Here is a 16,928-nt window from a genome sequence, read left to right as displayed (position 1 = left end):
GGTGTTATTTTACGGAAGTTCATATCAATTGTTAGTTGATTCGAATGATTTTGTTTATTATTTATTATTTATTCGTGTAGCTTTTGTATAAAATACTAGTGAAACGCACAGGCTTCGCACGGTTTTTTTTTTTTAATAAATACAACCCATTTTACTCGCTGGTAATAAAGCTTTGTATAGGTACAATATTTTTTTTTTAAACCAATTATATATTTTTAAGCTTACAAATAAAAAATTAAAATGTTTCTAGTTCTCTATCAGTGAAATCTTAGATTACAGAGAACTTTTATCCCGACTCCCGCTAGACTAGAGAGACTGCCGTAAAGAACAGCTGATTCCCTGCAATGCATTTGAGGTCGCTACTCCATCCAATGGGGGTTGTTTGTTCTATATTGCATTTGTCCATACGGGGTCGCCACTCAAGAACATTTCTTCCCCATCGGTTGTCGGTTTTTCGAGCTATGTGACCAGCTCATTGCCTCTTCAGCTTGCTTATCCTTCAGGCTAAGTCGGTTACGTTGGTTTTTTACGGATATCTTTGTTTCGGATTCTATCACGCAAAAAGACTCCGAGCATAGCTCTCTCCATAGCCCGCTAAGTAATTTGAAGTTTTTGAATACAGGCAATCGTGTAGGACCATGTTTCAGTTCCATAAGTCATCAGTGGCAACACGCCCTGGTTAAAGACCTTTGTCTTCAAACTGAGGTATTTTGGATGAAAAGTTATGGCATAGTTTTCCGAATGCTGCTCAGCCGAGTTGGATTTTTTGGTTGACCTTTCGGTCGTAGTTGGATTTACCCATTCGGACAACTTTCCCAGATATACATAGGTACTCATCGACAACTTTGAGCGTAGTGTTTTCTATCGTAGCTGATATAGGTGTTACATGGACGTTAGATATGACGTTATATATATATATATATATATATATAACGTCATGTAATTGATTTTGGGAACTTTTGAACAATAGCCAGTCTAACAATAGCAAAGATGAAATATCTCGCCTGTAATCCATGAGTTATATTAACAGTATTATGTATTCTCATAGCGTTCTGTGTTGTGTATTGTGCACAATAAATATATTCGCTCTATCATTTACAGTCGAGTCAATTATGTGGGTATGAACACTTCTCAATTGAAAATTCAATTAATTTTTAATGTATCTAGTTCCACATTGGACAAGATTTTATACTTCGCTTCCAAGTAATTACATAATCGTCCTTCTATTTATTGTTCATAAAATAAATTCGATTTGTCCCACAACTGCATAAACTCGTCTCGACTCATTACGCCTTACTCGACGTAATACTACGTCACGTCGGCATCCAATGAACGCTGCGATCCTGAAACGCGCTAACGAAGTTTTTCATGGGCTTCGTATAAATACTGATATCGAACCAATACTTCTGGGGAGTCCCACGCTACACGGTTACCCGGTCGTGGCGGGGGGCCGGTCTAAACCCTCGCCATCTGATTACGTCAGTTAAGTCGTCATGTATGGGATTTAAATATTAAAAATGGTTTACAAAACACATTCTGATGAGATCTTCATACGAGAGCTCTTTCACAATGACCGATGTAGCGACTTTGACTTCCTTTTTTAATCTTTTTTTTTATTATATGATATTAATCTCTTATATCTAATAATACTTACTTATCAAACCTATTTTAAATAAATAATTTTCTACAGTAGATATTTTTTTTTATGCAGCTTAGAATGGTAAACAAGTTGACGGCCCACCTGATGGAAAGTAGTAACAGTCGCCTATAGACATGAGCTGTACCGTGGACATAACAAAGTATACTGTTTCACCCATAATAAATAATTTACAAACTCTTTGTTGTGTGAGATTATTAATACAAAGTTCTTATTTAAAACAAATAAAACGCATTTATTAACAACTAGATGTTATGAATTATTTTTTTACGAGTCGATTTATCTTTAATCTAATATTTCTAATATTTGATTAATAATAAATAATTAGTCAAAAATAAGAAACATTACTATTACACCCGGTAGGGTATATTTTAAAACTCTTTGAATCGTTATAAATTTGTTTGTTAAAGACTATGTTAATAAATAAAAACAATATTTAATATTTTTTTTATTCACAAGCAAAAGGAAGTCAAATCAGCTACTACCGTGTGGATGAGACCAGAGTCTCTCTTTATCATTTTCTTGACATATTTGACATTATTTTACCATATATGATTGCTTTACGCTTCAACATATCTGATGGCAAGGAATTAGACCGGCTCCCTGCCAGCACCGGCCCACGTAGTAGCCACGGACCTCCCGATTTAGAAGCATTGTACTCTTCTTATATACTTAGTTGAACGAAAAACTTCGATAGCGCGTTTTAGAATCTTGGCGCCATTCGTTTATTTTTAGCCTGTAGTAGACTCGATAAAGCTAAGTTTGAAATGGTGATATAAAAACATTTATTTATTCATTATTTCATTGTTTTTTTGTTTCTATTTTTATTTGTTTATATGTTTGAAATATTGTAATTTTAAAGTAGATCCTATGTTAGTCAGTAAAAGACAATTGCAAGCTCTTCTCTGATTTGCTGATAGAGCGTTTAATCGGATTGGTCGAATCTACAATCTGTGTATTGAATTCATGAGTGAAATGTAAATATCAAATACAAACCGGTAAGAAAGAGATAGAAATTGATGACATTTACCATCAAGTTGATAATGAGGCCGATTCTGAGTTACCATTTCTATAAATTTGTCTCTTAATCTAATATTTTAAGTTTTTATTTTATGGACCATCATAAATAAAAATTATAATATTTTTAACTTAAATATATTACAAAATTAGTACATATTAATTTTTACAGTAAAAATTACGCTGTGATATCAAAATTAAATTTTAATTTTAGATATAGAGTTACAGAAATGTCAATTCAGAATCGATGCCAATGATAACAGTACTTAAAGAAAAACAAAATTGTAAAATATTTTATAAAAATATTAATAAACATATAAATTATTTTTGAAAATATATGTATAATACTTATAATGCTTGCGTATGTAATAATTATATTTGCGTAAAAAAATGGGGTAATTATTTTAAACGCTAGCAACCCTGTTTATGAACGAATCATTTCTCTTATATTTTCGTCTTGTTGTCTTAAATATAGAAATAAAGAACATATTTTACTACAAGTGCTTTATCAGATTGTTAATTCAATCTTTAGTTTTGTGTTATAATTAGGTGTTTTTACACACGCGTTGTGTTATTATATTAAAATTATTGTTGCCATCAAATAGAAATGTAAGTATTGTTGCAATAAACATAAAATCATTTGGAACAAACTAGAAACACCGATTTCATTTTGTATTTTAGTGTTGCAAGAAAAAATGATTATCAATTTGACATTAGACTTATATTATTTACCTTTATTATTAAAATTGATCACTAATAAAAAAATGGAATTTCGAAATAATAACGATAGATAAAGCAGTCTGTGTTATACAACATAACCTAATTTAAAAAATAATTTTTAGTATGTTATCTTTACATCGCCTCTATGGGCATCCACTGACCCAAATCTTAATCCTTATTAATATAATAAAGTAACTTTTTACCCGCTGTTTCGTAACGTGGATTTCAAAAGAAGGGAAACCAAATACCGCTATTAGATGACGTACCTACAAGAAACATATACAAGTTACACCTTCAGGAACCCAATTGTGAAAACATATCCAATTTCGTTCAGTAGGTTTTCAGTAACGAACTTACCTACATATCATTGTCATCATCATCTCAGCCATTCTTCGTCCACCGCTGGACATAAGCCTCCCCCATAGACTGCAATAAGGAACGGTCCTGAGCCACCTGTATCCCTGCAATCCACTGACTACCTGCAATGCATTTTAGGTCATCACTGCCTCTAGTGGAGGGGGGGGGAATAAATAGGAATACACACAACACATATAACACTAAATAGGAACTTAATGGAGGGATTGATAGCAGCTTTTAAAATGTCTCTAAAAGCCTAACTGTTGTTCCCAACCTCTCTGCCAAGAGTGGCAACTACTGGCAAAACTCCTAATGAAGAAGGCTTATGTTCAGCAGTGGACAGTTAACATCTGAAATTATTGTACCTAACTAGACTGTGTTGGGGGAAAGGGATTGTTAGTAATGGAGACTGAGAATCCCATTGCTAGCAATATACCCAATCAGGTCCACCTCCTCGCAGTTCCCCCTGGAAACTGTCATGGTTCATTCCTGACGAATTCATCATGATGGGTTAACTGACCTGTTTTCATCCTCATCTATCACCCTTCACTGGTGCCCCGCCAGCATATCCTGTTAGCACAGGCGGAGTTACCATTCCATTTTCATCCAATAAAAAGAAAAATTAGACTGTATCTGTATATTTAATGTGAATTTGTTTGTTACTTCTGATCTGTTTAACGGCTTAACCAATAGTCATAAATTTTGGTGATGGTTAACCACTGATATGATATCCCGCACATGTTAACGGTATACTCTGATGGGGTACCAGTGAGGAATGATAGGTGAAAATGAAAAGACAGGTTAGCCCACTGTGATGAATACACCTAGAATTCAGTAGGATGGTTTCCAGAGGGACTTTTTTTAATGGATGATAATGGAATGCTAACCCTGCCTGCGTTATCGATAAACACCTGTGGCAAACCAGTAAGGGATGATAGGTAGATAGATAGATAATTTATATGCATTACTGGCAACTATAAACTGCAATATTGGCAATGCATGGGGGGTATCATGAGCGAAACAGTATACTCTGTTATGTCCATGGTACTGCTCATGTCTATAGGCTACAGTTACCACTTTCCATCAGGTGGGCCGTCAGCTTGTTTGCCATTCTAAGTTGTATATAAAAAAAAAATTACTTACAGCACACAAATTATAACATATACATAAAAACATGATAACATAAATTATTAAAAAAAAAAAATACATAAAGCACAATTTTTTTTTGTATGTGTGCCATAACAATACAAAATGGCCACAGCTCAGTTTATTGCTTCGCCCTCAAAAGAGCAAAGCACTGATATTCTGTTGCGGCCAAAGGGAATAGGGTAACAATAAAACAATACTACCAGATTATCTATAAAGGATGAAGCAGGTTATTTAGCCCATCGTTATGAATACACCTAGAATTTAGCACTATGGTTTCCAGGGGGGACCACATGGAGATCTATCTGACAGGCTACATTGGTAGCATTGGGACTAGTAATCCGCATTACCAACACCTCCCCTACCCCTGCGTGGTGATTAACCTGATAGGGTACATTGCTAGCAATGGGACCCTTAGTTCCTATTACTTTCTATTCTTTCCACTCTGGGTGAGCATATTGGGAGACCGTAAAGCCCAACCAGTTGATCAAATAAATAAATTGTTATGTAAGACAGTACTTAATAAGTAATTGTGAGGGAAAGGGATTGTTTGAAGAGTGGGGCTGTTAGACCCAATTGCTAGCAATGTACCCTATCAGGTCAACGTCTATGCGGTTTCCCCTCGAAACCATCATGTTTAATTATTGTGTAATTCTACACGATGGGCTAACTGACCTGCTTTCATTCTCACCTGTCATCTCTCACTGGTGCCCCGACAGTGTATACTGATAGCGCAGGTGGGACTACCATACCATTGTTACACATTAAAAAAAATATGCAATTGTGTTCCAGTGTTAACCGACAATGTCTGATGTGGAACATGTGGAGCACCTGGATGATACCGCAGATAATTCCCAGATCCTGTCTGCCGAATATAAAGATGGTAATTTTTTTATATAATAGTTCTTTATTAACAAATAAAGGGTTGCATTGTTAGTTTGTTTTTTGCCCTAGCTTACATATTAGGGTAACCTGTGCCTTGTAAGCTAGTTCCTTCCAACATACAAGAAGTAATACTATATATTTGTACATGCAGAATTAACAATAGTAAGTTACAATAATATATATATATATATATATATATATATATATATATATATATATATATATATATATATATATATATATATATATATATATATATATATATATTGTACGTAATGTATATTCTTTTTTGCACTTGTAAAATACATTGTTAATGTAAATATTGTGAGCAAGGGTGGACTTATCTCTGACAGAGATCTCTTCCAGTCAACCCGATACAGTTGGAAATTATTATATATATAATATATAAATAAAGATATATTATTATATATTTAATAACAAATACAATAAATAATTTTTTCATATATAATAAATATAATATTTTTGAGTAGCAATACTTTGCAGTTTTTTTTTTTCATTTCAATTCAATTATTTATTGTATTTTCATATTGTAACGATATTTTAAGCATTAGGGGTACAGTATCGACATGAATCCTGGGCATATTGGTATATATTACCTATATGTTACTCACACCCAAAAAAAAAAAAAAGAAAGTCGTCAATGTGACAATGTTTTTGTTTTGCAGGACAATTGCAGATTGTCGAGGTGACGCCTTTTGAAAAAAATGATCAGGCAAGTTATATATTTTTAGGTATTTACTTAGAATTCAGTTTAATGGGTAGACACAAGCAATTAGCAATCACATAAAGTACACAAACAAAGATAGATAATAACATTAATGTAACATATAATAAAAAAATTACCATTCATCAAATAAAATAACAGAGATGAGAGATGCTCGAGTCCACACCAGACGGTCGTAAAAGGTCTGTATTCGGGTTTCTTTGGCTTATATAGTTCCAGTGAAAGGTGGAGGTACAAAGTAGTGAGATACTAGAGGGAGACTTTGTACAAAAGTCGATTGCTTGGGTACCTCTGTCCCATTCGTGTTTCAACCGTGAAGCAGTTGTGTTTGCATGGCTGTGTTTCGGTTTGAAGGGTGGGATATGGCGTGAATTTACTGGGTACATAGGAATAACACCTGAGTCCTCAGGAATGGCAACGCATGGGGGTATCATGGGCGAAACAGTATATTCTGTTATGTCCATGGTACTGCTCATGTCTATAGGCGATGGTTGCCACCTTCCATCAGATGGGCCGTCAGCTTGTTTGTTATTCTAAGTTGTATATAAAAAAAAAATACCGCCAACAATATATACAATTTAGTATGGCCACCAAGCTGACGGCCCACCTGATGGAAATTCTCATACTGTGTTGCTTAAGAAAAAAATAAAATTTAATTATTTCGAAGTCGGTTAAAGTGCAATAATATGCAGTAATATGTAATGAAAATCCCCCAGTGGTGAACTGTCATGAGGAACGGTCCCGTTCTTTATGACAGTCTATGGTGGGAGCCTATGTCCAGCAGTGGACAGATAATGGCTGAAATGACGTATTTACTTACGAATTAGAAAAAATCCTTTTGGATTTTGTTTTACAACGCAGGGGGCAAACGAGCATGCGGCTCACCTGATGGTAAGTGACTACCGCCGCCCATGATCACCCACAACACTAGAGGCATCGCAGGTGTGCTGTCGGCCTTTTAAAAAGGAATATGCTCTTTTCTTGAAGGTTATGTTGTCGTATCGGTTCTGGTAATACTGCTGCTGGAAGTTGATTCCAAAGAGTGGTTGTGCGTGGAAGAAAGATTTTGTTTTACATTTTATTTTATATAAATATTTTTTTTTACAATATACGATAGCGCAGACTGGGTCACCATTCCATTGTCATAAAAATGCTCTACAAGGAATTTTGAGTGAAACATTAATGTATATTTTCCAGCACCCTGATGCCCAAATCCTGCCAGACTTGGAGTCGGATGAGGTGGACCCGCAATCGCGCTATGTGCAAGTGATCAACCCCGACAAGTCCGTTATGCAGCTGGATCTCCTCAACATGACTTTGGTCAGGTATGGAGTTTTATCCTATCTTCTCGTGTTATTACTAGTAGAAGAAATTTATATAGCTAGGTATATACGCATAGAATGGGCCACCCCTTCCTTTCGAGGGGGAAGAGTCGTTAGTAATGGGGCGACTAGACCCCATTGCTATCAATATACCAGAAGGAGACTTTGTACAAAAGTCGTTCGCTTGGCCACCTCTGTCCCATTCGTGTTTCAACCGTGAAGCAGTTGTGTTTGCATGACTGTGTTTCGGTTTGAAGGGTGGGATATGGCAGTGAATTTACAGGGTACAGTAAAATAAGACCTGAGTTCTCAGGAATGGCAACACATGGGGGGGTATCATGGGCGAAACAGTATACTCTGTTATGTCCATGGTACTGCCTCATGTCTATAGGCGACGGTTACCACTTTTCATTAGGTGGTGGTAAAAAAAGAATATTCTGGTCTTAACCAGTTACAATATCTATTTTATATCAACTGCTATGTGATGTCTGATTTCCCTATAACTAGCAATCCATCGTATCAAATCGACCTCCACGCGGTTCCCCCTGGAAACTATCGTGATTGATTCTAGTGGAATTCGTCATTTGACTAACTGACTTGCTTTAATCCTCACCTATCATCCCTCACTGGTGCCCCGCCAGTGTATACCGATAGCGCAGGCGGGGTTACCATTCCATTATCACACATTAAAAAAATATGGAATATAATATATAGTCAGCTTGTTGCCATTCTAAGTTGTAAATATAGTTTATGTAAAAAAATCTTGTTCACCAATACATCGTATTTCAGATGCGACGACGGTTCGTACAAATTGGTGGCCAACGCGGAGACCACCAGCGACATACCGGCGGACTCGACCGTCACCTGCGTGCTGCAGTCCAGCGATAATGAAGGTGAGCCTCGAGACCTCCTGCCCCTCTTACTTGGAACTACCGGGCCCGTTTCTCACTTATATATATATATATATATATATATATATATATATATATATATATACTAGCTGACTCGGCAAACGTTGTTTTACCATATACATTATTTCGAGAACTGTACATGAAAATTTATCCTACTACAATTATTATATTCGAATGCCATCTTGCAACCCTATTGCGGCATATAAAAATTCGCAATTAAAAAACAGGGGTTGATCGTAAAAGCGTGAAAATTTAGATTTGTATGTATTTTTAAATGCTAAATCATAATAAAATAAAAATAAAAAATTTTGTCAAAAAAATAAAAAAAAAAAATTAGGGGTAGGTTATCCTTATCATTGAGGGGTGTGAAAAATAGATGTTGGCCGATTCTCAGACCTACTTGATATGCACACAAAATTTCAAAAAAATCAGTAAAGCCGTTTAGGAGGAGTACATACCGTATTGTGGTGAATGAATAAATATTTTGATTTTTTTTCTTTAATCAATTTTTTTTTTTATTATATATAAGTTTATATTATTGTTTGTAAGGTAGATTCAAGTATACACATAGATCTTACACAATGTGAGGGCTTAACAACTAGAACATATTATAACTTAAGATCAGACCAGAAAAATAAAGAAAGTACACTAGTTATTCTGTGAAACAAATAAATGACAATCGCCACCCAGCAATGTTAGTTTTTTACTTCAATATAGACAGTGCAAAATGAACGAATTGCAGCAAGTAATTAAATTAAAGTACAATTTGATGGTCAGACATTATCAATGTCTCCAGACCCCGACAACCAGGACGCGTACGTGATGGTGAACGACGAGCAGGGTCCGCTGGTCTTCCTCCAGTCCACGCTGCCGCAGACGAACAGAAACCAGGAGCAGAGCGTGAAGCCGGTGAAGTTGGAGAAAAAGGTACAACATGTGAATAATGTACCATACCGTAACGTAACGTCGTCCGGTTACGTTAAGTTTCCCGCCAGTAGGAACTAGCCTACTTCAGCAGGATGCCTTAACTCACGCAGTACGGTTATTAAATAATATTATAAAAATCATTGATATATTTAGTAGCAGCCTGCCAAAGATATTGCAAGCGGCTCACAAATATCTAGAGTCGGGTTATATAGTACATTACTGCAGCGGCCAGCAACTGAGGCATTGATGGGCGAACGTGCAAATGTGGGCCGAGGCGTAGCCGCGGCAGACATACGTGAGTCCATCAATGCCTAGTTGTGGCTAAGGGTTGTATAGTACTTTTCTCAATCAATGCGCGGAAATCAAAAACACAATTTTACTTTTTAAGTTCAATGACGAATAATAATAATTTTTCATGTGCCATAATGTTTCTTTGTTTTTTTTTTCAATAAACAGCTTTCTATTTGCAAGCCAGTTCGAAATTTAAATAAAACCTTTTATTAGTTACCTCCTTGGTAGCCATGTTTCGAAGTAAAAGGTCATTCCATTTTTAAATTATACGACAGATATGAGTTTACATAGTACTTTATCTGGCCGCAAAACATGACAGATATGGATTTTCATACAACTTTTGCCGGCCGTTGCCCGCATGTATCTGGCCAGTACGGCAATTTTGATTTATCTCTAAGAAGATTGTCAAAGTAATGCTCACATTTCCAAGCATGTTTGAGAAAAATACATTTATTATAACTTTGTATGTTGGCACACTAGGTTTATAATATTGATTTGGCTTTTGCTGTTATAATGTTATAATTATTTTTAATTAATAAATAAATTTATTTATTTATTTAACTCTTTATTGCACCATATACAAAAATATACAATGACAAGTGAATAATTCAAGTGAAATACAGTAACATAAATACAGATTGAAATATACACATAAAGGTACAAAAGGCAGTGTTATCGCTAGGGCGATCTCTTACAGACAACCTTTGGTTAAAGGAGAACAGATAGAACGGTATACCGCGGCGTTGCTCGATTCCGTAGCGTGTCGCTGAGTCTGTAACGTTCCTCATGTAATGAGCTAGAAAATGCAAAAAGAATTTTTCAAATCCGACCGGTAGTTCTTTTTTTTATATACCACTGAGGTGGCAAACAAGCATTCGAGCCCACATTTTTTTTATACAACTTAGAATGGCAAACAAGCTGACGGCCCACCTGACGGAAAGTGGTAACCGTCGCCTATAGACGTGAGCAGTACCGTGGACATAACAGAGTTATACTGTTTCGTCCATGATACCCCCCATGCGTTGCCATTCCTGAGGACTCAGGTGTTATTCTTCTATAGCCAGTAAATTCACGCCATATCCCACTCTTTAAACCGAAACACAGCCATGCAAACACAACTCCTTCACGGTTGAAACACGAATGGGACAGAGGTAACCGAGCAATCAATGGTAAGCGGTTACCGTAGCCTATAAATGAAGAAACCTCTTTACCCCTCCCCTTTTGAAGAACCCCATGCTGTAGTCTGTTGGGAAAACCACGGAAAGTTCTAGAGATTAGCATGTACAAACAAACAAATTGACAATAGTTATATGTACATATACAATAATACACTGCAATAGAGTTTAAATAAATAAATAAATAATTCCATAACAGTTAATTATTTTTAATTTATTTTTTCAACAGGCCTTATCCCCTGCTGAGATATTGGAAAGGGCGAAGAAGCTTCAGAAGGCGAAGTAAGTTGAAATTCTCTCTTATCTTTTTTTTTTATACAACTTAGAATGGCAAACAAGCTGACGGCTCACCTGATGGAAAGTGGTAACCGTCGCCTATAGACATGAGCAGTACCGTGGACATAACAGAGTATACTGTTTCGCCCATGATACCCCCCATGCGTTGCCATTCCTGAGGACTCAGGTGTTATTCCTCTGTACCCAGTAAATTCACGCCATATCCCACCCTTCAAACCGAAACACAGCCATGCAAACACAACTGCTTCACGGTTGAAACACGAATGGGACCCAAGCAATTGACTTTTGTACAAAGTCTCTTTTTACCCCCAAACACGCCACAACCTACACTCAGCTCGGCCCCAGAACTTAGAAGAATCCAAACTGGTGAGTTCCCCGTTCGGGGTCGGGTCCATATTGTAACAAATGTTGTCGCGGCAGGGCGCTGGTGTCGCGGCCGGGGCGGACGCGCGGCCGCCGCCGCAAGTCGGACCTGCCGCCGCCGCACGAGCTGCTCAGCTCGCCCAACTTCAAGCTGTTCCTCTACTCGTGCAAGGTCTGCAGCTTCAAATGCAACGCCATCAAGGAGATGACCGCCCACAAGGTGAGCTACTTGTGAACTATGGCCGTCTCAAGGTCTTAACATATGTATACATGGTGGGGGGAAGGGATTGTCAGAAATGGAGACTAGCAATCTAATTGCTACTTATATGCCCTATTGGAGGTGGGGGGGGGAGGCATTGTTAGTACCCTTATACCCTGTCAGGTCGACTACCACATAATCCCACCTGGAAACCATCGTGCTGTATTCCAGATGTATCCATCACGATGGGCTAACTGACCTGTCATTTCCGAGGGAAAAGCATTGTTAGTAATGGGGAGAATTAGTCCCCATTGCTATCAATATGGGTATATTGATAGCAATGGGGACTAATTCTCCCCTCCCCTCTAATTGTCAGGTCGACCTCCACGCGGTTCAATAGGATTCTCAGTCTCCGTTACTAACGATCCCTTTCCCCCTAAAAGAAAGAGCAGGTCAGTTAGCCCATCGTGATGAATACACCTGGAATTCAGCACGATGGTTTCCAATGGGTACCGCGTGGAGGTCGACCTGACGAGGTATATTGCTAGCAATGGGACTGGTAGTTCGGATTACTAATGTTGCAGTCAAAACTTTTAAGTTTAGTTAATCTTTGAAGTTATTCAAAAGTACCTACTATTGATTAGCAAAATCAGTCTAATTTTTTACTGTAAATTTGCTGATAGATTACTATATAGTACAAGCTACTAGGTAGCGGGGAAGGGATTGTTAGTAATGGAGACTGGGAATCCCATTGCTAGCAATATACCCAACCAGGTCGACCTCCTCGCGGTTCCCCCTGGAAACTATCATGGTTAATTCCTGATGAATTCATCATGATGGGCTAATTGACCTGTTTTCATTCTCATCTATCACCCTTCACTGGTGCTCCGCCAGCGTATCCCGTTAGCGCAGGCGGGGTTACCATACCATTTTCGCCCATCAGAAAAAGCTACTAGGTAGCTTAGGTGCTTTTAACTGTTATTTTAGACAAAATTGTTATTGACTAAAGCATACGCTCGATAGTACTTTTGACTGCAATATTAACCATCCCTGGGAGGCATGTGTTCAGCAGTGGGTAGATGATGATGATGAGGAGGATGATGATGATGGTTGTGATGATGGTGATGGCTGTGATGATGGTGATGGTTGTGATGGTGGTTATGTGGGTGATGATGATTGTTGTGATTGTGGTGATGAGGGATGTGATGATGGTTATGATGATGAGAGTTATGATGAGGGTTGTGATTATGGTTATGAAGGTGATGATGGTTATGAGGGTGATGATGGTTATGAGGGTGATGATGGTTATGAGGGTGATGATGATGATGATGTTAGTGATGATGATGATGAGGGTTGTGATGCTGGTTATGATGATGATGATGAGAATGATGATGAGGGTTGTGATGATGGTTATGAGGGTGATGATTATGATGGTGATGTGTTGCGCGGCAGGCGGCCGAGCACGCGGCTTCGGGCGGCGGTCGCTGGCGCGGCGGGCGGGCGCCGGCCGCGCTGCAGTGTGCACGCTGTCCATACAAGGCCGCCTCGCACTCGCAGGTACCATCCCATGCACTTTATATCTACATTTACATCTTCCTTTCATTTAAGAGTCTCCTCTTGTCGGTGCAACTAATTCATGCATCTTCCTCCAGCCAGCTCTATCGCAGGCAATATCTTTGACCTCCCTATACGACATGACGCCTAGTGTTTCCTTTATCTGTCCCATGTAGTTAATCCTCGGTCTTCCCCTTCCTCTTTTGCCCTCTATCTTTCCTTCTACTATGCTCTTAGAAAAATCGTCATGTCGTATAAGGTGTCCCAGCATTTTGCCTCTTCTATTCTTTATTATTTCAACCAATGTTCTCTTACATCATTTACATCTACGCTATGTAAATGTGAGAAAGACTTCATTTTCCGCGCTCAGCCTCTCATTTGGGCCGTTGTGCGTATGAGTCGTGGCTAGTACAGCCAACCTAGCTCCGCCCAGAAGCATAGAAGCTTCTTGGATTCTTCACAGGCCTCAGAGTGACCTCGCCGTTCCGAGGATTTCTAAACGTCGATGGGCCATAGCCTCACGTTTCAGGATTACGTGAGCGGCCGTTTCTTCGGCGTCGAAACAGCCTCGACATAGAGGGCTGTCTGTAGCTCCTATTGTTACATCTACACTAATATTATAAAGAGGAAACATTTATATTTTTTGCGTGTATGTACGTTTGTAATGAATAAACTCAAAAACTACTTTGCCGATTACAAAAGTCGATTGCTTGGGTACCTCTGTCCTATTCGTGTTTCTACCGTGAAGCAGTTCTGTTTGCATGGCTGTGTTTCGGTTTCAAGGGTGGGATATGGCGTGAATTTACTGGGTACAGAGGAATAACACCTGAGTCCTCAGGAATGGCAACGCATGGGGGGTATCATGGGCGAAACAGTATACTCTGTTATGTCCACGGTACTGCTCATGTCTATAGGCGACGGTTACCACTTTTAATCAGGCAGGCCGTCAGCTTGTGAGCCATTCTGTCTAGTTAATTTTTTTTTCATTTGTTTAATTTGTTTTACAGCTCATGAAGCACGTCCAAGAGAAACACGTGCATCAAACGTTAATCTCCGAAGGTGAGTTGGTTTTGTTTAAATATACATTTTATATAAGCATATATACAGTCGAATCGAGAAACCAACTTTTTTTGAAGTTGGTTAAAAGAAATAGGTTGTATACTTAGATTATACAGATAGAGTGTCTCCATACAAATGCTTCGAGAAAAACGGCTCAACTTTTTCATACAATTTTGCGTGATCAATAGTTACGAGTGATTCCTTTATAACTTCTATATTTATTTTGTCTTATAATTTCTGCATCTTTTTAATGCATAAACACTCATTTTATTTATTAAATATAGATACGTCAAGATACATTGTGTGCGTAAGTATATAGAACACTGATAAAACAAACGAGTCAGCTAATTTGACAATAAGCTGACAAACAGTTGACCCGTTTTTAGGCTCGATGCTCTATCTATATAATCTAAGGTTGTCTGGAAGAGATTGCTTTAGCGATAAGGCCGCTTTTTGTACATATATATGTGTGTATATGTGAGTACACGCGCGCGCGTGTGAGTGTGTGAGTGTGCGTGCGTGTGCGCGTGTGTGTGTGTGTGTGTGTGTGTGCGTGCGTGCGTGCGTGCGTGCGCGTGCGCGTATGCGTGTGTGTATGTGTGTGTGAATGAATGAATGAAAATTGATTGCTCCATGTTACTATTTACAATTTTTCTCAAAAATTATGACAAATCAAAATTATACCACCGTTACACATCTGTAAAGCACACCGTAGACAGTGAAAATACCAGAGGGAGACTTGGTACAAAAATCGATTGCTTGAGTACCTCTGTCCCATTCGTGTTTCTACCGTGAAGCAGATGTGTTTGCATGGCTGTGTCTCGGTTTGAAGGGTGGGATATGGCGTGAATTTACTGGGTACAGAGGAATAACACCTGAGTCCTCAGGAATGGCAACGCATGGGGGGGTATCATGGGCGAAACAGTATACTCTGTTATGTCCATAGTACTGCTCATGTCTATAGACGACGGTTACCACTTTCCATCAGGTGGACCGTCAGCTTGTTTGCCATTCTAAGTTGTATAAAAGAAAAATATAATCTTTTTTTTTTAATCTGCCAGTTCTACTCACACTGATTCATTCAACGTTCCGTTACAGGAAATATTGATCACAGAGCAAATATTTCCAACATATATATTTTGTTTGCAGACAAGGACGAGAACACCATGCAGGTACTCGTGTGCGGCGCGTGCGGCTTCGAGTCCAGCTCGAGAAATATATTCAAGAAGCATCTAGAAGATAAACACGGCGCGATCGCGCGCTAGTCTAGAACGTTCTACATGCGTTAGTGCGGACATAAAGTGAGACTGGTAGTTTTAGTATGATTAAAAATAATTTCCGAAAAAAATGAACTTAGGCGCGCTTGTAAATTTATTGTTTTAACCGACTTCGAAAAAGGAAGTTCTAAATTCGGTTGTATTTTTTTTTATATGTTTGTCACCTCATAACTCTGTCAGTTGTGAAGCGATTTGGATTTTTTTTTATCTGAAAGAATTTACAGATATGAAAACTGTAAATGACTGATTGGTTCAACGAATTCATGCATTCTCTGACGGCCCACCTGATGGTAAGTGGTGACCGTCGCCTATAGACATGAGCAGTACCATGGACATAACAGAGTATACTGTTTCGCCCATGATACCCCCCATGCGTTGCCATTCCTGAGAACTCGGATGTTATATTTTTAAACCTATCTGTCATATGTCATTTCTCTAAATCTATTTTTTTTAATGTAGTTATATGTATATATGTAATTAAATCAATTTTTTTTTAATGTATTTTTAATTTTACAATACATTTAAATCTTTGTTCTAAAATGCAATATCAATACGACCTATGAGAATTGTGGATGATCCCAGGCTTACAATTCAGAGGAATTGTTCAATATGATGCCCACGGCCACATTCTACCATCGTACGGCTCGCCATCGACAGGGAGTTCATCCTCATGTCCTACAGCTTCAATGGTCGCGTTCAACGCAATTTCAGAGATGTTTTCTCCCACGAACGCTCAGGTTATGGAATGAGCTCCCTGCCAAAGTTTTCCCAAGAGACTACAGCATGGGGTACTTCAAAAGGGAGGTAAAGAGGTTTCTTCAGGGTCGGCATTACGCGTTATACTCCTGATATTACAGGCGTTCATAGGCTACGGTAACCCATCCATCATCGTCCATCATCAACCATCGGGTGGGCCGTATGTTTGCTTGCCACCTCATTAGTATATTTTTTTTTTATAAATAAGCGAGTAGTTGCCACATTATTATGTTAAAGTTATGAACAATTATAAATAATATTGTAGAAATA

At 38.2% G+C, this 16,928-nt stretch overlaps 1 protein-coding gene across 2 annotated transcripts; it reads left to right on the top strand.

Moving 5' to 3' along the window:
- The first annotated feature begins 3,090 nt into the window (after positions 1–3,090).
- Positions 3,091–16,399, top strand: LOC128202086 (uncharacterized). 2 transcript variants are annotated; one of them, XM_052901111.1, is made up of 11 exons: positions 3,091–3,283; positions 5,690–5,780; positions 6,469–6,515; positions 7,725–7,852; positions 8,639–8,742; positions 9,557–9,687; positions 11,383–11,435; positions 11,871–12,033; positions 13,465–13,569; positions 14,574–14,625; positions 15,775–16,399. In XM_052901111.1, exons 2-11 carry the CDS (start codon positions 5,702–5,704, stop codon positions 15,888–15,890), a joined length of 978 nt encoding a protein of 325 aa, XP_052757071.1. In that variant the 5' UTR covers positions 3,091–3,283; positions 5,690–5,701; the 3' UTR covers positions 15,891–16,399. The 2 variants fall into 2 exon arrangements, with proteins under 2 accessions (XP_052757071.1, XP_052757072.1); XM_052901112.1 differs by lacking the exon at positions 3,091–3,283 and adding an exon at positions 3,384–3,727.
- Positions 16,400–16,928: the final 529 nt, after the last annotated feature.

Source organism: Galleria mellonella, unplaced genomic scaffold (assembly GCF_026898425.1).
Source record: "Galleria mellonella isolate WM207_F2 unplaced genomic scaffold, CSIRO_AGI_GalMel_v1 utg746, whole genome shotgun sequence".
Taxonomy (NCBI): Eukaryota; Metazoa; Arthropoda; class Insecta; order Lepidoptera; family Pyralidae; genus Galleria; species Galleria mellonella.
Note: the sequence above shows the minus strand (reverse complement) of the source record. Positions and strands in the feature narration are given on the sequence as shown.

Coding starts and splice junctions, on each gene's coding strand:
- LOC128202086 (XM_052901111.1), top strand. CDS start 5,702: ATGTCTGATGTGGAACATGTGGAGCACCTGGATGATACCGCAGATAAT. Junction 11,436..11,870: donor AAGAAGCTTCAGAAGGCGAA/GTAAGTTGAAAT, acceptor TTGTCGCGGCAG/GGCGCTGGTGTCGCGGCCGG. Junction 14,626..15,774: donor TCAAACGTTAATCTCCGAAG/GTGAGTTGGTTT, acceptor TTTTGTTTGCAG/ACAAGGACGAGAACACCATG.